Here is a 23,502-nt window from a genome sequence, read left to right on the forward strand (position 1 = left end):
CTCCATACACTTGCATTGAGTTTTGAGCAAGGCCACGCTCCTCTAGTCCAATTCTGGCAGGGAGTGTGCATATCACATATTTGCGGCCATGTGACCACCGACAGCGGCTCTGCAACCGGCGAATCCTCACAGTGCACAGAGCATGTGATGTGATCATTCACAGGTCTACAGTCACAGTCTGTAGACTGATGGATTTAGATTGGATAACCCCTTTAGTAAATCTTTCCCATTCTATGTAATGTAATTTTAAAGTCCTGTACTTTTCTTCTATTGTTCCCTACTTTGTACTAACACTCAGGACAAGAAGCACAGCAAGAAAGAAAGGACGTATACTATAAAAACCACACAGCCTGCAGAGGAACAAAACACATTACACGGAAAGAGAAGAAAATCTTTGTAAAGGTGGATGTAGCCTCTACACAAGGTACGAGCTGAGCACGTTCGCCTTTATCAGTTTCCCTGAGATTAGCAGTCCTGGGGGTGTATAGCAGCTAACCGAAATCAACCCTCCAGCACAAATTAAGCTGCGATGAACCCGACAGTCCCCGTGATAGAAAGCAGCTGTTAGATGATTGCCATCTCTTTCTAAAGTTCATCCGTGAAGCTGCTGGCGATCATAATTCTCAGGCTCCGAAGCTTTTTTACAATGATATTGTAACAGAAAAACCCTCGGAATCAGGAGCTTTGGAGGGTTTCTAAGAAACCTTACACTATGAAGAACACTTGTTATTTCTAGAAATTATCTCTATAAATCAGATTAATAAACACTTTTCAAAAACAACTAAATTATGTAAAATCCATAAGTAAACGTGTCATACTCTATTTAATAGCTTTTCCATTTAACTCAAGAAGATAGAAACTTTATTATCTCTCCATTATCGATATAAGCACTGTTAAAAGCCAGGCGGCTCCAATATTTTGCTGTATTTCTGAGTCACAGCCTAGGAATGCTCATCTATTACCAATGTGTCGTATGCTAGAACACAGCTAGTAATGATCCGGTCAGAACGGTTCTTACCTGTTTCCAGAGAAAGGCATCATTCATGTTAAGCCTCCAAGAAATGATGAGATGCAGAGAGGACAGGATCACCCCACTCAGCACCGCCGCTCGCATGCGCACAGGAAGCAGGGTGTAGATGATGTAGATGAAGAAAACACTCCACCAGATCCCTTCAGAGGCACTTCGTGGGGTGACCATAAGAACCCCTAGAATTTGCACTGCAAACAGGACGGCAATAACTAGATAACTCACAATCCACATGTAGTCTTGGTGAAAGCCATTACGGTTGCAGACCACCATAAGCGACAGAAAGAGGGCCATCGCAACAGCAAGCACTGACACGTAAAGTACCTGGGGCTCTCCGTGTGTGCAATGAAAAATAAGCATCACGAGACACACCAGCACCAGTGCACCCATTAACATAGTCAGACTGCTCTGGTTCATCTGGAAGAAGTAGCGTTGGTACAAGCGCTCCAGTTTGGCAGATTGAAACTTCTTTGACTGGAACACTTGAAGAAACCTTGCCCAACACTCTCTAGGGGTTAAATGGTGTTCGCCCTCATCCATGTCAACTGCTTCAGTTGAGCCCATTTTTGATCCCTTGGCCTCCCCGTCCTCAAAGCCAAGGGCAACAGATTTTAGTCCCAGGTCAGCCCCGGTCCCCTTTTTTCCGTAATGGTCCTCTTGCCACGTGCAGCGGAGGCCTAAGTTGTTGCGGCTGTTGCGCTCCATCTCAGGGTCCTGAAGGCAGCTCATGTAACGTGGGCCACACAAAGATGTATTTTTGCGCTTGCCTTTCTTTCCATTGCGCTCCCCCCATGCCGTTTTACGCTCATCCACTTTGGGGACCAAGATGCCACTAAACCACGACATTCTGCTGCAGGTAAGAAAAAGAGAAGGCTCAGAGACCAGATACAATCAACAGGAATAGTTTAGTCAGTACACAATTTCCTAAATACAGTACGTGCGGAGACCCCCCACAAAGTGTCAAAATCTGTGTATGCAGCAAGCACTGATATCTTCACATATCTATGTGTATCAGTACCTACCTCTCCTGAGCGAGATGTGGCAGCTTCCCAGAAGCTCCCGGCTGGGTAGGTGATACACGGCATTTATTCCGGCGGGTGGAGAGGTGGGGGAGGACCTCTGCTTCTGAGCCTGCTAGTTCGATGGCATTGGGAGGAAGATTGGGAGAGATCTCAATTGGGCACCTGCAAAGCAAAATAATGAAGACAAAGTATTAGCACAAAACAGCCAGGAGGTAAACCATGACAAAAGGCTAAATCAGTCTTTACTAAACACAATTTCAAACGTAGCTAATTAATAGCCCCCGCAATATTCATTCAACAGATGAGGAGCACACATGGCTGAAGATGCACATGTAGCAGTCGATCAGCACAAAAATAAGAAAAAACAAATTATTCTTACTACAAAAATTACATTTCAGCTTTTTCAGGCGACAAAAAAAAAAAAAAAAAAATCAATTGAGAGTAACCACAACCCAAATCAGGCTTGTGCTCAGCAGTACACTACATGGCAGTGTTGCGCATACAGATTATATTTTCCCAGCAAATCTTGGCAATTGAGTGGATCTTCTGACAACCGAAGGTGTAGGGGCGCTGCCCAACGTTAGACAAGTGGCATGATGCATTTGGACGTACTCTGGCCACAGTTCCTTGAGGAGCAGGCGTCTGACTTCTCCACAGTCCTTATTATAATAAATAAAAGCTCAGAGTACATGTTTGTGGCCGAGCGAATAGAATAATTATCCACCAAATGTGTACAGGCAGCTAAATGGAATTATAACACTTACATTACTGAGTACATTATATATTACTGAATGGAGATCACTTTCTATGAACTCACTATCCCGAATCAAGGATAAAAAAAAAAAAAAAAAAAAAAAAAAAATGGATTTAAATTGGATTAAAATTTGAAACAAAAAGGAAATCTGCATTAAAAACACAATAAATCTGCAACATGAGAACACGGCCTTACTGTAAATGCATCAGACACATGGTAAGGCTGGTTTCAGACGTCTGTGTTTGAGGTACATTTGACATCTGTTTTTAACACGGATGCCGCACATACCCATGTTATTCTATACTGGTACTCACACGGCCGTGTTTTCACACGGACCATGTGACCCTCGTGGCCCCGCACGCACACACGGATCCATGTCAGTTTTTTTCTCTGGCAGCACAGGTGTCACATGGCCCGCACACTGATTTGATCCGTGTGACACGTACCGGAGTAAACACAGGTCTTTTAAATTTAAAGATTTTCTATTTTCACCTGTATCCAGAACTGCTTTCTTCTTTTCTGCTGTCTCCCGCTTCTGAACCCCACTAATTATACTCACTGAATATTCACTGCACTGAGAAGCTGGAAGCAGCGCTGGAGACTTCAGTGGCAGGGACCGCATCGCTGGGGACACTGAGTATACAGCCGAGAGTGAGAGTGTGCATGTACGCACACGCACGCACAGTGAAGACCTGGAAGCTGGAGCATCGCGGAGACAGCATCAGGGTTCCCAACTCTGATGAACCCGTGAAGTCACCGTCCCGCTACCCCACTGTAGCCCGGGTGTTGCGGGGATGTCATCAGTGTTCATTGGGAACTCCAATGACGACCTGGACATCACTGAACAGACACTGCTTGTGAATACTCACCTGTCCTGCGATGCTGTCCCCAGCGCTGCTCCGTCTTCCAGGTCCTCAGTGGAGTGAATAATCAATGAATATAATGAGCGGGGATCAGGAGCGGGAGGCAGCAGAGCAGAAGAAAACAACACTGGATACAGGTAAATATAGAATATCTTTATTTCACAGACACACGTTTACTCCGGTACCTGTCACACATATGCAAACACAGATGTCACATGTGTGACATACGCGTGACACACATGACAATAACCATGCGTGTGGCATGTAGCTGATTAAAACACGGACGTCTGAAACCGGCCTAACACAGGGTTTTTCTAAGTCAAGTAAACCTGTGCCTGTGCCCCACCACCCAGCCTGCTTTACATTAGACAGCAGGAAAACTAAATGCTGCCACTCACAAAGACTTTACATGCGTCTATTTAATAGCCTTCAGAGGATTTATTAGAGGAAAAGTCAAAACCCTGAAGCCATATAAGTAACATTCTCCAGTATACACAGAAACGTCACGCTGTTACGATACAGGCCTGCAAATTAGAAACAGCTCATTAAAATGAGAACAGAAGCCACTGGGACGGTAATGTGGGTAATGTGAACCCATGGCCTCCTGCTAGGTTATACTGCGCAGCAGGGATCCCCAACCTGATGTGTGGCTCACAGCTGTCTGCCAGCTTGGTTTATGGTCAGCAGGTCTAGAGGACAGCTATGAAGAGCAGGTCTCCAGATGGCGACGTGTTAGTAGCCGCACATAGAAGAGCAGATCTGCGTGTAAACTGGACTTGGAGAGATAAATTAAGTAAATGCTAAGCTGGGCATAGGATAATACTGGCAGATAGAGGGGCTGCTTGAGCCGGATGCGATAGTGTGCTGGGGGGGCTTAATGCAAGCATATCGAAGGAGGGTTATGTGGGAACCTCTAGGGGCAAGTATACTGCATTGGAGGGATTTCTGCGGGGGAACTTTGGCTGTCGCAATATCGATGAAGGGGGGCTCTGAGCATAACTTCTGTGGGGATAGCAGGAACTGAATGTCACTATTTGGGGGGCTCCGGATGTGGCTCACGCCTGTCTCTATAAGAGGACTATGGCTCTTGAGGCAAGAAAGGTTGACGATCAGTGCTATAGAGTATATAAAAAGCATTCAGATATACATATACATGCCTATCATCACTGATCCGCATCTTATAGACCTCACTTCACCTGGCAACATCAACTCTCCAATAAATGGTCCAGCTGCTAACAAAATTAATACAATGCATATTGGCCCCTGTGGAGTGAAAGGAAAAGGATGATCCGGCACAAAATCTCCTTTGGTAAAAACATCCAAAATTTATTGAAACATCATTAAAAATAGCGTGAAGACCAAGTATCCACTCAGATGGAAAGCATGGAGGTCATGATAACTTTACGCGTTTCGGACAGTTCTAAAAGCAAAAAAAGTCCTTAATCATAAGTGTCTCATGAACACTGCAGTGCCACTACTGACCAAGCATGCCATGAGGACGCCCTTAGGAGCATCCTTCTGTGGTGCTCAGTGTCTAGTGTCACGTATCTGTGCTCACAAGGTCCCAAATAGTTGAGAATCTCTTGGCACACAGATCCCCTATATCATGTGGACGTGCTCAGCGCTGAGATGTACAACGCAGTCAGCTACGAACGAGAGTCTGGCAGAGGACAAACTCCATGGCAGAACCGCTGAAAACAGGGACATGGATTAGAAACTGTGCAAGAATGTTATATCTGCAATACGAAGTATAAAGCATCTTAGAAAATAAAACAAAAAAGAAAACCCAAAAGTAAAGCAAGCTGTGAAATAATGAGGCAGAGAAAAGAATACACAAGATCTGGACATTTAGATAATAGCGATAGCGGGGCATTGTGACCGATTCTAGATGGACTTCATTATGGTACAAAAGAAGAAAAGAACACGATTTCTTATTCATTACTGGATAGATTGCAAAATATACGTGTTATATAGATATAGTATAGACTTATTCTGGTATTGGACTGCACAAGACTGGATTAGTTCTTGGGTGTTGTAAATCAGACTGTGTGAAACTTTACCCAGGAGTATTTTATTAAGTAGTGTGGGTAATCAGATGAGCGGATCGAGAGAATCCGGATCAGAAAGAAATAACGTTTGCGTTAATCTATTGGACTTTGCCACTAAGGCACACGTTTACCTTGTTCAACACTGGTCATTTTGCACCACCCATCTCGGGATTTCGTGAGAGAAGAGAAAAAGGTGAGGAAAGACATCTGTGTGTAACAGCCAGAATAGCCATGTAGATATTGCTGTTGTGTCAAAAATTCAATCCACCCCCCTCCCCCCACCCCCCACCAACAAACTGCAATATACTGTAGAGGTGAACATGATTATTTGTAACAGCAAAGAACTATGCTAAATGCTTGTTCACACCTTGTTTTGCCACAGAAAAACGCAGCCTTTTACAGTAGCAGCAAAATAACAGATTTCTGAAATCTCACGCTGCTTATTTTCTTGCAGATTTGAACCATCGGAATGGGTTTCTGTAAATTTGTAGCGTGTCCATTTTCAGCATTGTTTACCCATTAAGGCCAGAGTCACACTTGCGAGTGCCTCGCGTGTAACTCGCACGAGTCTCTCATTGAATCATCCGGCACGGACTCGCACTCTCCGGACAGGAGCGGGTCGGTTGCATGTATGTCTATGCAGCTGAGATGCTCCCGTCCTGAGAGTGTGAGTCTATGCTGGGTGATGCAATGAGAGACTCACGCGAGGCACTCACAAGTGTGACTCTGGCCTAAAATGAATAGTTTTCCTTAATAGTTGTTCAGTTATCTGAAAACACTGATGACGCCACACACATTTTACACCACACAAATCACTCACCAGACGATGGCTTATTCAGCTGTCCTTTATCCATCAACCTCCTTCTAATGTGGACACCGTTAATGAGGATGTCCACTAATTTTACATGGATGGCCTGTCCTTAGGATGGTCATCAGTGTCTGACTGGCCAGGGTCCTACACCCGGCATCCCCATCAATCAGCTCTTCTCGCTGCTGCCGGCAGTCAGAAATGCTCAGTTCTGGAGCTGCTCGGTCGTCTGAATGCTGCCGCAGTCGGGTATTCCACCTCCCATTCAAATCCATAGGAGATGGATGTGTATCTACTGTATCCGCCCGCTATCGAAAAAACGGGGCAGCTCCAGAACTTAGCATTACTGGCCGCCCACTGCTGCTGCTGGCACCGGGAACAGCTGATTAGCCATGTGCAGGGTGTCGGACCGAAGAATAGGCCATCAATGTAAAAGTAGTGGATAATCTCTTTAATTTGTATATGGCGAGTTCAGATTCGCACACCTACAACCAGACATTGCCCCTTAGGGATCGCTCACACGAGCGCATACATGGGACCTGTGCTATCTGATGTTTTATCGTAAAGCCCTCAGACCAATGTTATACTACTATGGGGCAGTGCTTTTTTTTTTTTTTTTTTTTTTTAAATATGGTGCTTCCGCAAGAGACGCATATATAATGTGGAGCGCACCCAATCAAGTCTATGGGTGATTGGAAAATCATCGATCTGCAGTCTTCTGTCATCTGAGTGCAGTTTGATATACACGTACACAAACCATGGAGAAAATTAAGGGAACCCATCAGGTCCCCTAAGCCCTCCAACTCAGCAGCATTCATATCTGTATGTCAAAATTCTCTGCCTAACCAGCCCTGTATGTTGTTTAAAAAAAAGATTTAGGCTATGTGTCCACAGTAAAAGGTCCCTGCGGATTTTTTTGCCTGAAAATCCGCAACTTTCGCGGCAAATCCACACCCGCGGATTTGCCGCGGATTTACCGCGGATTTACCGCGGATTTGCCGCGGATTTTATTTTTTTTTTTTTCCCCATTCAAAACAGAAAATCCGCACCAAATCCGCACCAAACAATTGACATGCTGCAGTTTGTTCCGCATCAAAATCCGCGGCAAAATCCGCAGCGGAAAAATCCGCAGCATGGGCACAGCATTTCCAAAATGCCATTGAAATGGCTGGGGAGTAGCTGTGCTGCAGATTTTCGGCAAATCCGCGCTAAATCCGCGTCAAAATCCGCGTCAAATCCGCGATAAATCCTGTAGCGTGGGCACATAGCCTTACTGTGCTCTTCCTATGCTAATAACGGCCTTAGCTAGTTGATGGGACATTAAGCTCCCCAGACTAGTATGCCCTATTTCAATGTTATCATGCCCGTGTGGGCGTGAGAACATGATTTCGATGAGCCGGTGTCACTGCTAGCTTCTGGAGGTTGACTTTGTTCACTCACATTGAGCCTCTTCTGAAGTCGGGTGTATGCATCCTGGCTTCCCGAGAGGTGCACTGTGCATTATCGCAAGTGCACAATCTGTTCTTCCAATCATGCACAGTGTGCCTGTCTGAAGCTAGGACGCGTTTGAGCCTCTTCTGAAGCCGGGTGTAACGCGTCCTAGCTTCAGACGGGCACACTGTGCATGATTAGAAGAACAAATTGTGCACTTGCGATAATGCACAGTGCACCTCTCCGAAGCCAGGATGCATACACCAGACTTCAGAAGAGGCTCAATGTGAGGGAACAAAGCGCAAGATTTCCAGGAGCTGGCGGTGACGGGGAAGGGGGGGGGGGGTGATAATATGGAAAGCTGGCTGACTAGTCTGGGGAAAGAAAGCCCATGCACTAGTCTTAGACCTGATTAGCATAGCAACCATGCAGTTTAATAAGTCTTTTATTCAAACATTGATTTTTGGAAAAAAAAAACATCATAGAGGGCTGGGTTGGAGGGCATACGGGACCTGCCAGGTTCTATTTAATCTCTCCCTGTTTTCCTCACCTGTGCTGAGATTTCCACATGCGAAAGAATCGGATCACAGTCAATGACACACGGATCACACTCGCAGCAGGGTTTGCACAGTGTTAACAAAATGGGGCCAATTTTCTGGCATGAGAGAATCCATGTCTGTGACCCAAGCTTTATAGGGAGTCTGCTTTTCAAGCCAAGCACAGAAGGGCTTTGTGCACCTTTCCACCTACTTGTCTTACATCTAGCTTTACCTTTCTCTTTGTACAGACAGCTCTGGTTTTACAAGAGCAAAAGGAGGGCACAGACAGATGCAAAACAAGAAGTCAAGAAGGTGCACGCCCTGCTCACCACCCCCAAGGGTATGCACTGGATCTGAACAATTAATTTGTGCTGACAGACTCACTTTACGAATGCACAGCTCCTGGTGATGGAGTTGCCCACATGGCCATGCTGGCATAGTTGGTCTCTGCCTACATGGTCAGGATTTTATCATTATTAATTCAAAGTATTGAAGGTCAGATATGTAAGGATAAGGCCTAGGAGACACGGCGAGAAACACTGTGCAAGTGGAATGCGGGGGAAAAAAAACAAAACCCCAACAAACAAAAAAAAAAAAAAACCCCTCACATTCCACTCGAACAAATATTACTCTATGGGGCAGCTGCCATGAGCGATTATATTCCCAGCCCTAATCGGACCAAGAAAACAGTCACAGCATGCTGCAGGTGCAATGCGATCCTGTTCCACTCGCACCCATAAAAGTCTATAGGGCAAGACAAACATCGAACTGCTCTAGTGTTACACTGGTACCTCGAGTGCAGAGTGAGAATGGCAATAGTCGGCAACGGAGGAGATAAATCCCTGACCTCCCCTCCGCAGCACCGGCCCCCCTCCGCAACTGTGGTCTGATCACACAATCGGACCACAGTCGCATGACACTCACATGACACTCTACTCCCGCTGTGCTGCGAGCGTGATCCGAGCGTCATGCAAGGAGTCGCACAAACCTCTGTGTGGCCTCAGCCTTAAACTCTTGATTTCTGCCATGAATGTTTCAGCAGATCTGCACATTGTAATTAATTGTGAAACATCTTGAAAAGTATTGAATAAATCTCTGTGATTTACCACTTTAGGCCTCATTCAGACGTCCGTGTTGCACATATGTATTTACTAGTCATTGTTTTCACGGCTAGAACATGTACCCATTATAACCTATGCTGTGTTTTGGTTTTTTTTGTGGACAGTCTTAGCAGCAAGTATGAAAAGTACCAGCACAAGTCTATGGTTAGTGAAAATCTCCATCTGTGTTCGGTCCATGTTTGGCATTGCAAAGGTAAGAAACTTTGTAATTTATTTATTTATCCATACACTAGCTGTACTGCCCGGCTTCATAACCGCTGTTAACAAAATAGAATGTATTAACAAAAATGTATTCTGCACACAAACACCACAAAACAAATAGATAGAAATGTAATTATTAAATTGTTGCCTATATTAACCAGTCAGAGCTCAGATTAATTAACTGTAGCAAAGAAGGGAATTTTGTTTACTTACCGTAAATTCCTTTTCTTCTAGCTCCAATTGGGAGACCCAGACAATTGGGTGTATAGCTACTGCCTCCGGAGGCCACACAAAGCATTACACTTAAAAGTGTAAACCCCTCCCCTCTGCTATACACCCTCCCGTGCATCACGGGCTCCTCAGTTTTGGTGCAAAAGCAGGAAGGAGGAAACTTATAAATTGGTCTAAGGTAAATTCAATCCGAAGGATGTTCGGAGAACTGAAACCATGACCAAGAACAGTTCAATCTGAACAACATGTGTACACAAAAGAACAAACAGCCCGAAGGGAACAGGGGCGGGTGCTGGGTCTCCCAATTGGAGCTAGAAGAAAAGGAATTTACGGTAAGTAAACAAAATTCACTTCTTCTTTGTCGCTCCATTGGGAGACCCAGACAATTGGGACGTCCAAAAGCAGTCCCTGGGTGGGTAAAAGAATACCTCGGTAAAAGAGCCGTAAAACGGCTCCTTCCTACAGGTGGGCAACCGCCGCCTGAAGGACTCGCCTACCTAAGCTGGCATCTGCCGAGCGTAGGTATGCACTAGATAGTGCTCCGTGAAGCGTGCAGACTCAACCAGGTAGTCGCCTGACACACCTGCTGAGCCGTAGCCTGGTGCAGCAACTCCCAGGACGCACCCACGGCTCTGGGAGAATGGGCCTTCAGCCTTGAAGGAACCAGAAGCCCAGCAGAACGGTAGGCTTCAAGAATTGGTTCCTTGATCCACCGAGCCAAGTTGACTTGGGAGCTTGCGACCCTTTACTCTGGCCAGCGACAAGGACAAGAGCGCATCCGAGCGGCGCAGGAGCGCCGTACGAGAAATGTAGAGTCTGAGTGCTCTCACCAGACCTAACAAGTGCAAATCCTTTTCACGTTGGTGAACCAGATGAGAACAAAAGGAAGGTAAGAAGGTATCCTGATTGAGATGAACAGAGGATACCACCTTCGGGAGAGATTCCAGAACCGAGCGCAGAACCAGCTTGTCCTGGTGAAACACCAGGAAGGGGGACTTGCATGACAGCGCTGCTATGTCAGACACTCTGCGGAGTGACGTGACTGCACTAGGAAGACCACCTTCTGCGAAAGGCGTGAAAGAGAATATCCCTCATTGGCTCGAAGGGTGGTTTCTGATCCCAGGGTTCTAGCCGACGCTTGTAAGGAGGGACTATGTGGCAAACCCCCTGCAGGAACGTGCGTACCTGAGGGAGTTTGGCTAGACGCTTTTGGAAAGGAAAAAAAAAAAAAAAAAAAACACAGAAAGCGCCGAAACTTGTCCCTTAAGGGAACCGAGACACAACCCCCTTTTCCATTCCGGATTGAAGGAAGGACAGAAAGTGGGCAAGGCGAATGGCCAGAGAGTAAAACTCTGATCAGAGCACCAGAATAAGAAGATCTTCCACGTCCTGTGGTAGATCTTGGCGGACGTTGGTTTCCTGGCCTGTCTCATAGTGGCAATGACCTCTTGAGATAACCCTGAAGACGCTAGGATCCGGGACACAATGGCCACGCAGTCAGGTTGAGGGCCGCCGAAATCAGATGGAAAAAACGGCCCTTGAGACAGCAAGTCTGGCCGGTCTAGTAGTGTCCACGGTTGGCCTACCGTGAGATGCCACAGATCCGGGTACCACGACCTCCTCGGCCAGTCTGGAGCGACGAGGATGGCGCGGTGGCTGTCGGATCTGATCCTGCGTAACACTCTGGGCAGCGGTGCCAGAGGAGGAATACGTGAGGCAGGGAAACTGCGACCAATCCTGCACTAATGCGTCTGCCGCCAGAGCTCTGTGATCTTGAGAACGTGCCATGAATGCCGTGACTTTGTTGTTGTGCCGGGACGCCAATATGTCGACGTCCGGCTTCCCCCGGCGGCAACAAATCTCTTGAAACACGTCCGGTCGAAGAGACCATTCCCCTGCGTCCATGCCCTGGCGACTGAGAAATTCTGCTTCCCAGTTTTCTACGCTCGGGATGTGAACTGCGGAGATGGTGGAGGCTGTGGATTCCACCCACAGCAGAATCCGCCGGACCTGCTGGAAGGCTTGCCGACTGCTTGTGCCGCCTTGGTGGTTGATGTATGCCACCGCCTTGGCGTTGTCCGACTGAATTCGGATCTGCCTGCCTTCCAGCCATGGCTGGAACGCCTTTAGGGCTAGAACACTGCCCTTATCTCCAGAACATTGATCTGGAGGGAAGACTCTGCTGAGTCCATGTACCCTGAGCCCTGTGGCGGAGGAAGACTCCCTGACAGACTCGCGTCCGCCGTGACCACAGGCCAGGATGTGGGCAGGAAGGACTTTTTCCTTTGACAAGAGTGGGAAGAAGCCACCACTGAAGGGAGGCCATGGCTGCCCGAGAAGGAGCAACGTCCTTGTCGAGGGACGTCGATTTGCTGTCCCATTTGCGGAGAAAGTCCCATTAAAGTGGGCGCAGATGAATCAGCGCAAACGGAGCTGCCTCTATTGCTGCCACCAACTTCTCTAGGAAGTGCATGAGGCGCCTCAAAGGGTGTGACTGGGCTCGAAGGAACGATTGCACCCTTGTCTGTAGTGAACGCTGTTTGTCCAGCGGAAGCTTCACTATCGCTGAGAGAGTATGGAACTCCATGCCGAGATATGTCAGTGATTGGGCCGGTGTCAATCTTGACTTTAGGAAAAATTGATGAACCACCCGAATCTCTGGAGAGTCTCTAGAGCCATGTTCAGGCTGTGCTGGCATGCCACCCGAGAGGGGGCCTTGACCAGCAGATTGCCTGAGAGAGTAGGACCGCTACCACAGTTGTCATGACCTTGGTGAAGGCCCGTAGGGCTGTCACCAGGCCGAAAGTTAGTGCCACGAACTGAAGGTGTTCGTTCCCTATGTCGAAGCGCAGGAAGTGCTGATATCCTGATACAATCGGCACGTGGAGATAAGCATCCCTGATGTCGATTGATGCTAGGAAGCCTCCTTGGGCCATCAAAGGCGATGGCAAGCGGAGAGATTCCATCCGGAACCGTCAGGTTCTCTGTCCGTTGAGCAGTGTGAAGTCCAGAACGGGGCGGGGTGATCCGTCCTATCTGGTACCACGAACAAGCTGGAGTAAAAAGCCGCGACTACGTTCTTGAAGGGGAACGAGGATCGCAACTCCTCCTGCCTTCGGAGTGTTCACCGCCTGGAAACGTGCATCGGCTCGCTCGGGGGACGGAGATGCTGTGAAGCAACGAGTCGGAGGACAAGAACTGAGCTCTATCCTGTGACCGTAAGACAGAATGTCTCCTACATCGGTCTTGGACATGTGAGGACCACTCCCCTGACCTGGACCGCCATGCAGAAAAGGTTCTCTGTGCCCGGCGGAGGATGAAAATACCCTCGCCTGAGACGTCAAAGACGCTAATTGCGGAGCCCAGGATGACCGCATTGATCTGAGAGAGCAGCTGAGATAGCCTGGAGTGCCCACCCCTGCAAAGGCCGGGGCAACGGACGCGCCTATGGCTTCATAGATGGATCCCATTAGGAGTGCTATCTGTCTGTCCGTGGCATTTTTGAGCGTGGACCCGCCAGCCACTGCTACTACTGATCTAGCCGCCAGTCCAGAGACTGGAGGGCACCTTATGACACTGAGCCGAAACGTTAACAACGTCAGAGAGGAAGGGGCAACGTGTGTTATAAGGCGTTCAGTAAAACGCTTGTCCGGGAAGGTGTGCTTCTGGACAGTATCTGTGCATTAGCTGGACTGGGACTGCGGTTCGTGCTGGAGTTTACCACGTAATAAACTAGAGGCCACCCCTGGAACACGCTTCGTCGCAGACCGATAGAGGCCTGGGGCGATCCCGCAGTGCCCGGGCCTGTGTAAGGGGCCGGTCTGGACTGCAAACTCCTAGTCTCTTAGCCGACCATTTGTCCATAGCCTGAGACATGGATAGTGAAAATGACCCAGAGAGTTTCTCAGCAAAGCTGTAACTCTGTCCCTGCCGCCTGGACAGGGAACGCCGGCGAAGTTTTCCTCATGCAAACTCTGTCGCTGTCATCTGTGCAGTGCCCGTAATATAGGCGCACAAGAGGTTAAAATAAGCCAGTGTCTTGGCACCCTTACTCTTTAAGAGCAGACAACAGCCTGTCGTCCGCAGAGTAATCAGTGAGGGTATACAGCCAAAAAGAAATAATGCTGCCGAACAGTGAAATCATATACCATATAAATAAACACATATACATACATACACATATATATATATATATATATATATATATATATATATACACACACTGCGGCACCAAGGGGGGGACAACACCCTAGGAAGACCACCTTTGAAAAACTGGTGCCCCCCAGTGCTCAGTGAGGGGGAAGGAGGATAGCAACGTATGCTCCAGCCCTCCCTACGTTATGATGCAGGGCTCTGTCTGCGGGAATCCGGTGGTCTATAGTGATCAGTGAGGGGGGGCGGAGGACAGCGAGGTGTGCTCCAGCCCTCACTGTCGGCAACATACCGACCATCCCGCCCTTCTCCCTGACTGGCAGGCTCGGGGGCGGGAGTTTAACACACTAGGCCGCAAAAACCGGGGACTAAAGTACAAACCGCGGCCGGCAAACAGGCACGGTCGGCGTGGTAGTCCCGGACAAAAAATGCACACCGCAGTCGCAGCTGCGTCTGAGGCCAAGGTGCTTCATGCACCGTGCCAACAGGGACACAGAGTACCTGTAGCTGCAGGGTGTCCCTGACGATACTCCGTCTCCTGCCCGGCAGGGGCCGCGGATGTGGCTTGTAGCCATCAGATTCTCTGTCCCGGGTCTCCCTCAGCTGCAGCCAGAAGTTGCTGAAAAACATGGCTGACGGCGTTCTCTGAGGAGGAGGGAGGCGTGGGCGTAGTCACAAAAAAGTGCGGGAATCTGGTGCCTCAGCGTGGGTAGTGAGGGGGGCGGAGGACAGCTCAATGTACTACAGCCCTCACTGTCGGCGTCATACCGACCGTCCCGCCCTTTTCCCTGACTGGCAGGTCTGGGGGCGGGAGACTCCCATACTAGGCCGACCTCAGTGCTGACTTCTCGTACAGCGTCCCGCCCTTCCCCTGACTGACAGGCCTGGGGGCGGGAAAAGAGTGAGACTAGGCCGCAAAAGCCGGGGACTAAAGTTATAAGCGCGGCCGGCGTATAAGCCCGGTCGGCGCGGTAGTCCCCGGCGCACTAACAGTCCCAGCCGCGCCGCAGTGTAAAAATGGCAGCGGCGGTCAGCGCGGTAGTCCCCATAAACTAACACACCCAGCCACGCTGCAGTGTGTGATGGCACAAGCGCGGTCAGCGCTGCGGTCCCCGGCGCACTAACACACCCAGCAATGCTGGAGTGTTTCTGTGCGCGGTCCCCACGGGGACACAGAGTACCTGAAAGTAGTAGGGCCTTGTCCCTGACGATACTCGGCTCCTTATCCAGCAGAGTCCCCAGGAGCTGTGGATGGAGCACGGTCTCAGTGCCTGGAGACCGATTAGGATCCCACTTCACCCAGAGCCCTAAAGGGGATGGGGAAGGAAAACAGCATGTGGGCTCCAGCCTCCGTACCCGCAATGGATACCTCAACCTTAACAACACCGCCGACAAGAGTGGGGTGAGAAGGGAGCATGCTGGGGGCCCTGTTATGGGCCCTCTTTTCTTCCATCCGACATAGTCAGCAGCTGCTGCTGACTAAGCTGTGGAGCTATGCGTGCATGTGTGCCTCCTTCGCACAAAGCTTAAAAACTGAGGAGCCCGTGATGCACGGGAGGGTGTATAGCAGAGGGGAGGTGTTTACACTTTTAAGTGTAATGCTTTGTGTGGCCTCCGGAGGCAGTAGCTATACACCCAATTGTCTGGGTCTCCCAATGGAGCGACAAAGAAATAGAAGCTACGCTGTGATTGGTTGCTATTGGCAGCCTGATAAATCTCCAGGCAACAGAAAGCCCTCCCCCTGACAGCATATATTAGCTCACACATACACATATAGACAGGTCATGTGACTGACAGCTGCCGTATTTCCTATATGGTACATTTGTTGTTCTTGTAGTTTGGCTGCTTATTAATCAGATTTTTATTTTTGAAAGATAATACCAGACTTGTGTGTGTTTTAGGGCGATTATGTGGCGAGGTTGGTGTATGTGTGGTGAGATGTGTGCTGAGGGTGGTATATGTGTTCAAGCACGTGGTAGTGTGTGGCGCATTTTGTGTGTGTGTGTTCATATCCCCGAGTCCGGTGAGTATCCCATGTCAGGGCCCCACCTTAGCAACTGTACGGTATATACTCTTTGGCGCTATCGCCTCATTTTTTAAGTCCCCCTTGTTCACATCTGGCAGCTGTCAATTTGCCCCCAATACTTTTCGTTTCACTTTTTCCCCCATTATGTAGATAGGGGCAAAATTGATTGGTAAATTGGAACGCGCGGGGTTAAAATTGCGCCTCACAACATAGCACCCGGCGCTGCCCGGGATAGTAACTGTCTCTCTGTTTCTCTCCCATTCTCTGTCTCCCAGTCTCTCTCTCTGTCTCTTTCCCTGTCTGTCTACCTATCTCTGTCACTTTCCCTGTCTGTCTCTTTCCCTGTGTCTGTCGCTTTGTCTGTCTCTTTACCTGTCTGTCTCTATCCCTCTCTTTCCCTGTCTGTCTGTTTCCCTGTGTCTGTCGGTCTCTGTCTCTTTGTCTGTGTCTGTCTCTATACCTGTCTCTCTCTTTCCCCGTCAGTCTGTCTCTTACCCTGTGTCTGCCTCTTTCCTTGGTTGCATTGTGACACGCCAACATTCCATATAAGGGCGTGGCTGCGCATTCTTCTGAAGTTCTGGCTGCACTGTGGCTCCCAGCTCCATTCGCTTTAATGGAGGCAGGTCTTTTGGCGAATAACTAAAGAGCGGGGGTTAAAATTTCCCCTCGAAACAAAGCCTATGACGCTCTCGGGGTCCAGATGTGTGGCTGTAGCTGCGACGGTGCGGATGCCAATCCCGGACACACACACACACACACACACACACACACATATTAGATTAAAAACACTAACTAGCACCCAGAGACTCTGGGAAGACCCTACAGATACCCTGACTAGCGAGAGGTGGGTGAGGTTCACTAAATCCACTATTGTACTAATAAGACAAGAAGGTAGGGGAAACAAAGTGGAAAACCTGCAACATAAAAAGGATGAAGTCCAGCTTCTGGAACGCTTCAACTCAGCTCATTCCACCAAGGGGGCCAGTATACAAATGGATTTGTATCAACAGCATGGATTGATGGGTAACATCTCTATTTAAACCTGAAGGCGTGACTACAAAGTAATTACAGCTGAAGAACTCAGCTGAGAATGCTGGAGAAGCTGCCAGCAGCAAAACTGACATTAACCGTTTAGGTGCTAAAGGAAACAAAACCACATTTAAACCTGGATAATCAAATAGAGATGGGGGCTCCAGTCCGAAAGCTGTCACTAGTCTCCAAAAACAGGGAGAAGACTGTGACACTCAACCAAGCTATCATTCTCCCAACTTCCCCATACCCGGGGGAGAGGTATCAAAAATCCAAGAGGCTGGATCCGCTCTCCCCTGATCTCAACTGTCAGGGGGGGTGCTTGAGGCCCCCCTATTTATATTAGACTGCCAATCTCACTGAAATTGGTGCTAATGGATGACTAATGTGTAAGTATACGGAGCCAAACCTTTGCCGTAATGAGCCGGAATAGTCACATTCTATGTTGCCATGCTGGATTTTTGTAGACGTTAATTAAGTTTATGGTGAATGAGTTTGTTTTATGGACTTGAATAGCTGACGTATTGGAACCGTTTTGTTTACAGGTTTATACAATTATTACTATGCGTCATATTTTGCTATAATTAGTTACAATCCATCATAATAGATATCACTAGGGTGTTTTGCTGACTAAATGACAGTCAATATCAAAGGGCTCATTACCATGTATTACAGCTCTCTTGGAAAGAGCAGTGTACAGGTGTCATGGTGGACTTGGATCAGGGCCGCTTATCAGCTTTTTATTATAATGAATGAAGGCTTCTTTTTAAAGAAGTAATGCTGAAATCTAAATCTGTACAAAGTTGCATAGATTTCTGTTATGGTTCCACAAAACCAGCAAATCAGACATTACTTCTTAATAAATAATAGTAGAAAAATGAAGAGCACTCACCTATAGTTGCTGTGCAAGAGGTGGGTATTTTATTCACATGTGCAGGTTAACATGCTGTAGGCAAGGCGGGGAGGGAGTGAGACGGGACAGCACGTCAGACAACGGCCGTTTCACACCCTATACTGGTGCTTCGACGGGTCTGACCCATCGAAGCACCTGTATAGGGTGCGAAACAGCCGTCGTCTGATGTGCTGTCCCGTCTCACTCCCTCCCCGCCTTGCCTACAGCATGTTAACCTGCACATGTGAATAAAATACCCACCTCTTGCACAGCAACTATCGGTGAGTGCTCTTCATTTTTCTACTATTATTTATCGTGGATCCTGTTGCTCTTTTATGAATAAGCACCCCGTAGCCGTGAAGAATTTTTGCTAGTGGTTCTGGTGCCATAAGGTTGCTGCGAATAACCAGCGGTAAAACGCAGTGTATGTGTAAGGACTGAAATCTAAGAATCTCTATACATAGTAGTGCCCTGTCCTTCTTGACCTTACTAAAGACATTACTTCTTACACGTCTGTACAAATATAGAAATATTTAGATTTTTGGTTTTGCTTTTAGGGCATATGCATACTTTGCGTTTTTGTTGTGCTTTTTTCTGCCCAGTTTTGTCCCCAAACCTGAAGAGGGATTTCCTGATGCCAGCAAAGTGAAGGAGACTCCTGAAGTCTCAGGCACATGTGACTTATTTTCTCCTTGCAGATTTTGCAGCAGATTTTACCCATTCTAATGAGTGGGGGAAATGCTGCAGCAAAAATGCATGTAGAAGAACGAGACAAAAAACAAAAACCCACAGGTATTCTACTCTGCACTTTTCCTGTCAATAGATGCAGAAATGTTGGAGAAAATGGTGCAGCAAATACTTAAAGGGGTTGTATGGTCTAAATCTGATCTACTGCTCGTATTGAGAGAGGCCACATCTATCGAATAGGATTCTAGCCGGGAGTCTGCATATCACATGCTTGCAGCAAACTGACTGCTGCTTCCGGGCTCGGACATCGGAGAATCCTTACAGTGCTCAGGGCAGAGGTCAGTGTGTAGTGAATCTGTACAGAGCAAGCATTTTTCAACCTCTACAGAATGCAGTCCTCAGATTACATAGCAAAAACCTGATGACCGGTAGTATCTTGAATGCAGCTACGCAGCGAAATGAGCTATAAGTTACATGGTTATTGGCAGTCCATGGAAGATAAGTAAAGAGTTTTTTTGTGGAAAATTACTCAACATTGTCACATCTCCACCAAGATCTCCATCTTCGACATGTTCTTCCGTTACCAGGCTCCACCGTATTCATTCTACGGGTGGCGCTGGAAGAGACGTTGGAACCAGAAACTCTGGACGACGCAGGCTCTATCCAGCCATGTTGATTGAGGTCCTGAGCAGGGCAGATCAAAGTATTGTAATGCACATGAGCGGGACCTCAATGCCGGCCTGTGTGTATGACGTAGGACGTGTCACACACCCAGGCTTCAGAAGAAGGAGGACAAAGATGGCCAAGAGAGGAGGCGCCAGCCCCCGGAGAAAAAAAAAAAAAAGAGACACCCATTTGACCAGTCTGTACCACAGCGGCCGTTTAGGAAAATATTAGAAAGTGATTTTTACATTCTACACAGCGGCCCGGGCTCTTATATACAGCATGTTAACATTCTGTATATAAGAGCCCAGTGGTGGTGGCCGCAGCTTATAGTCACCAAATCTGGTGACCGGTTCCCTTTAAAGTGTAACTATCATTTTAATTTTATTTTTTTTTTTACTTTACAGTATGTAAACCAATAGTACATTTGAAAATAAGCAAATTGGAATATATCGCCAGGACTGATCATTCTCAGTTCACTGGTAAATGGTGAATTCAGTCAGGACAGAATATTGCATTATTGAAATAGAATCTTATAAAAACCACCTGGCATATCCTATGTAAAAGGTGGGAGGGGCTAGAGGCAGAGCTCCGCCTTCCATTCTACATAGTATCTTATTAGTAGCAGCCGTCATCTCCTAAGATTCTATGTAGAATGGAAGGAGTAGACGCTCTGCTTCCTCCATCTATTACATAGAATGTTATAAAACCACCCGCCATCCCACAACTCAGTAATGTAATAATCCGTCTTTACTGAATACATATTTTACACGAGTTAGGACTTAACAGAGATCAGTCCTGTTGGAGAAAGCAGCAGATTTCTCTAAGATAAGATACGTTACACAGTTTTTTATTTTCATGGACTATTAAGCTAAGAAATAAAACTTAAAAACGAAGGTTACTCTTTAAGATCCCTTTAAACGGGACAATTTTGGCCCGGTATCAAGCACCAGACCAATGATTATTACACGTACCAATGAAAACAGAGTGATCCTTAATACGATCTTTCTTGTAACGAATCGGGGTACTGGGGCTCCTCGTTTGCCTTTTGGAGCAGTTCCTCCCCGTATCCGAAGTCGCTTGGTCCGGTCTTCTGAGCCACGGATGCTGACCAGGACTTTATGGCATTCTGACACTAAGTGTCAAAAAGAGCCTACCAAACATGTGCGGGATTCCTATGGGTGTTTTGCCACTATCTGAGCAGGTCAGTGATGTGGCACGTTCCTATTTAGGCTACTTTCACACATCAGTTTTCTGCATTCAGGCACAATCCTTTTTCCTGATCCAAAAGGATCCGGGGAAAAAAAAAAAAAATGTAAAACCGTATCCACCGGATCCGGTTTTTAACGGATCCGATATGCCGGATGCGTAAAAAAACGGATCCGTTGGATCCGTTTTGCATCCGTTTTGTCCATTTTTTTGAAGGATCAGTTTTTTTTAATTAATTTGGTGCATGCGCAGTTTACAAAAACGGATCCGGCAGCCGCATCCATTTTTTTACCGCATTGCGCCGGATCTGGCGTCTATAGGCTTTCATTGTAAAACACGCCGTATCGCGCCGGATCCGGTGCAATGCGTTTTTTTTGCCGGACAAAAAAACGTTGCAAGACACGTTGCCTCCGGCCGCCGCTTTGATTAATTTTGCCGCATCCGGAAAAAAACGGATGCAACACAAAGCCATCAGGTACAATCCGGTTACAATGCAAATCTATGTGGATAAAACGGATGCGGTACCGGATCCGTTTTACCCGTTTTTTTCCGGATTGTACCTGATGGGAAAAAAACTGATGTGTGAAAGTAGCCTAACCGCCGTGACATCATTAGTGATGTGGCACGTCCCCATTGGCTGCCGTGACATCGGTGATGTGGCACATTCCTATTGGCCGGTGACGTTATCAGTGATGTGGCACTTTCTTATTGGCCACCGTAACATCATCAGTGATGTGTAGGGCTCTCATTGGCCAAAGGGGCTGGCTACACGTGGTTCCTCCATCTTCTGGGCGGTACAGAGGTGATAAATAGCCCTGATGCCCACATGGAGGTGTGCACTCGTCTTCGTGCATACTGCTGTACACATTAAGATAGGGTTAGGCAGCGTTACGGTCATGTCTGTTGACAGAGTTAGGGTCAGTAGCTGGCAAAGCTAGGCTCCAGTGATATCGGGCTTGGGCGGCTTTGGGACCGGTGGCTAACCGGCTGTACCATATAGCAAGCCGATATAGGAGCAGTACCCGGTCCACTCACCACTGCATATACCCAGAGTCCTGCTAGCAGGATACGGCTAGCGTTCTGCTTGTCCACTCCTATACATACCGTGTATGCTACATATTTATTACCTTCTGTGAAGGAACAGAAGTGTAATGCGCCATATAGACTGAGTTAACAGAGTTCTGTTTATTTACTATAATATTTCCTTATCTGACTCATTTAATAGAGTTCAGTATATACATATTGCAGTATCGTGTGGCTTAGAACACGGTTACTGCATACACAGGTCCTCTGTGACGGGACAGAGTCTCTTTACATCTGTTGGTACCTCTGTGTGACCTGTAACATAGAGTACCTTAATTACTGGTTTACTGTTGGGTTTCAGTAGGGCCTTGTACCACCAGCTGCAGTTCTGCCATCACTGCACGGTGGACCCTGACCACTGGTAGTAGTATATCTTCATCCATTCCTGTACCAGGAGGTCCCCCCGTAACATTTCTGCCCCTATGTAGGAGCATGTTATCAGCGGCACATCCACTTTACATAGGGTAATGTGTTACTGAATGATTTTTATGCCTGCACATCATCCAATCAACAATCAAAATGGACATTTTGTTTGTTAGTCAGTCGATTACATGCATATTTACATGATCCAATAGGAACGAGTGTCCGTAAAGGTACTGTCACACATAACGAGATCGCTAGCGAGATCGCAGCTGAGTCACCGTTTTGGTGACGCAGTAGCGATCCCGTTAGCGATCTCGTTATGTGTGACACTTACCAGCGATCAGGCCCCTGCTGTGAGATCTCTAGTCGTTGCTGAATGGTCCAGGTCATTTTCTTCAAAGGCGATGTCCTGCTGGGCGTGACACATCGCTGTGTTTGACACTGTGTGACAGGGTCACAGTGACTGCTGAGATCGTTATACAGGTCGCTACTGTGACCTGTATTGTTCCTGCATCGCTGGTAAGATCTGACTGTGTGACATCTCACCTGCGATCTCCGAGCGACTTACCTGCGATCCCTATCAGGTCGCATCGTTTTCAGGATCGCTGGTAAGTCGTTGTGTGTGACTGGGCCTTAAGGCTGTCGTCTCATGTAAATAGACTTGTATGTAATTAGATGTAAGCACTACAGCACGAGGAACGTGGTGGCTAATCCGCGAGCTGTGACCAGGACGGCACACACCGTATTCAGAAGCACAACCACAAGTGATCAATGGGCCTCCGAACAACACAGGCAGAGCCCGGTTAGGGATGGATTTCAGGGCCATTCTCTCAACATCATAACACACACTATTTTACAATACTACACTTTACAATGGAGCTTTAAAAATTAAAAAAAAGTGAGTAAAATTGCAAACAAAGCTGCAATTTACAGAGTAAAACAAAGAGCACTGCCATTCTGCTGCATAGAAGACACGGAGCGGGCGTGCTGTACTCATTCATAGCACTGGGAATGGATGTGCTCTGATGCTGGGGCTCCTGCCTGTTGATCACTCCGCTTGTCTTTGTGTTCACCTCCCACACATACACACACACACAGTTCTGCCTGGGAACAAGTACAGGCTGAGTCGTCATGTCTGTGACATCATGGCCCGTTGCCATGGAGACAGCTGTCACAAGCCTTGTCCACCATGGGCACTAAACACAACCTTTCCGAGATAAGGCCACAAACAAACAAGATAGGAATGTGTACAATGGCTTCAGTATGGCGGAGAGAGGAGAGGAGGGAATCCGGCTGCCTGCAGCAGCTCTGCCGTATACTGCACAGAAGACCTGTATACTGCATCTACCAGGG

At 47.6% G+C, this 23,502-nt stretch overlaps 1 protein-coding gene and 1 long non-coding RNA gene across 2 annotated transcripts in view; one reads left to right on the forward strand and one right to left on the reverse strand.

The window, feature by feature from the left end:
• Positions 1–23,502, reverse strand: part of ADCY6 (adenylate cyclase 6) — a 294,110-nt gene that overhangs the window by 221,088 nt on the left and 49,520 nt on the right. Inside the window, exons 2-3 of the mRNA XM_075336923.1 lie at positions 2,050–2,211; positions 1,019–1,877 (exon numbers count right to left, since the gene is read on the reverse strand). Coding sequence (XP_075193038.1) covers positions 1,019–1,873 — 855 coding nt within the window. The 5' untranslated portion in view covers positions 1,874–1,877; positions 2,050–2,211. The remainder of the gene's footprint in view (positions 1–1,018; positions 1,878–2,049; positions 2,212–23,502) is intronic.
• Positions 5,827–23,502, forward strand: part of LOC142291947 (uncharacterized) — a 174,900-nt gene continuing 157,224 nt past the window's right edge. Inside the window, exons 1-2 of the long non-coding RNA XR_012750557.1 lie at positions 5,827–5,907; positions 9,718–9,806. This is a non-coding gene — a long non-coding RNA (uncharacterized LOC142291947). The remainder of the gene's footprint in view (positions 5,908–9,717; positions 9,807–23,502) is intronic.

This window comes from Anomaloglossus baeobatrachus, chromosome 2 (genome assembly GCF_048569485.1).
Source record: "Anomaloglossus baeobatrachus isolate aAnoBae1 chromosome 2, aAnoBae1.hap1, whole genome shotgun sequence".
In the NCBI taxonomy this organism is placed as follows: domain Eukaryota; kingdom Metazoa; phylum Chordata; class Amphibia; order Anura; family Aromobatidae; genus Anomaloglossus; species Anomaloglossus baeobatrachus.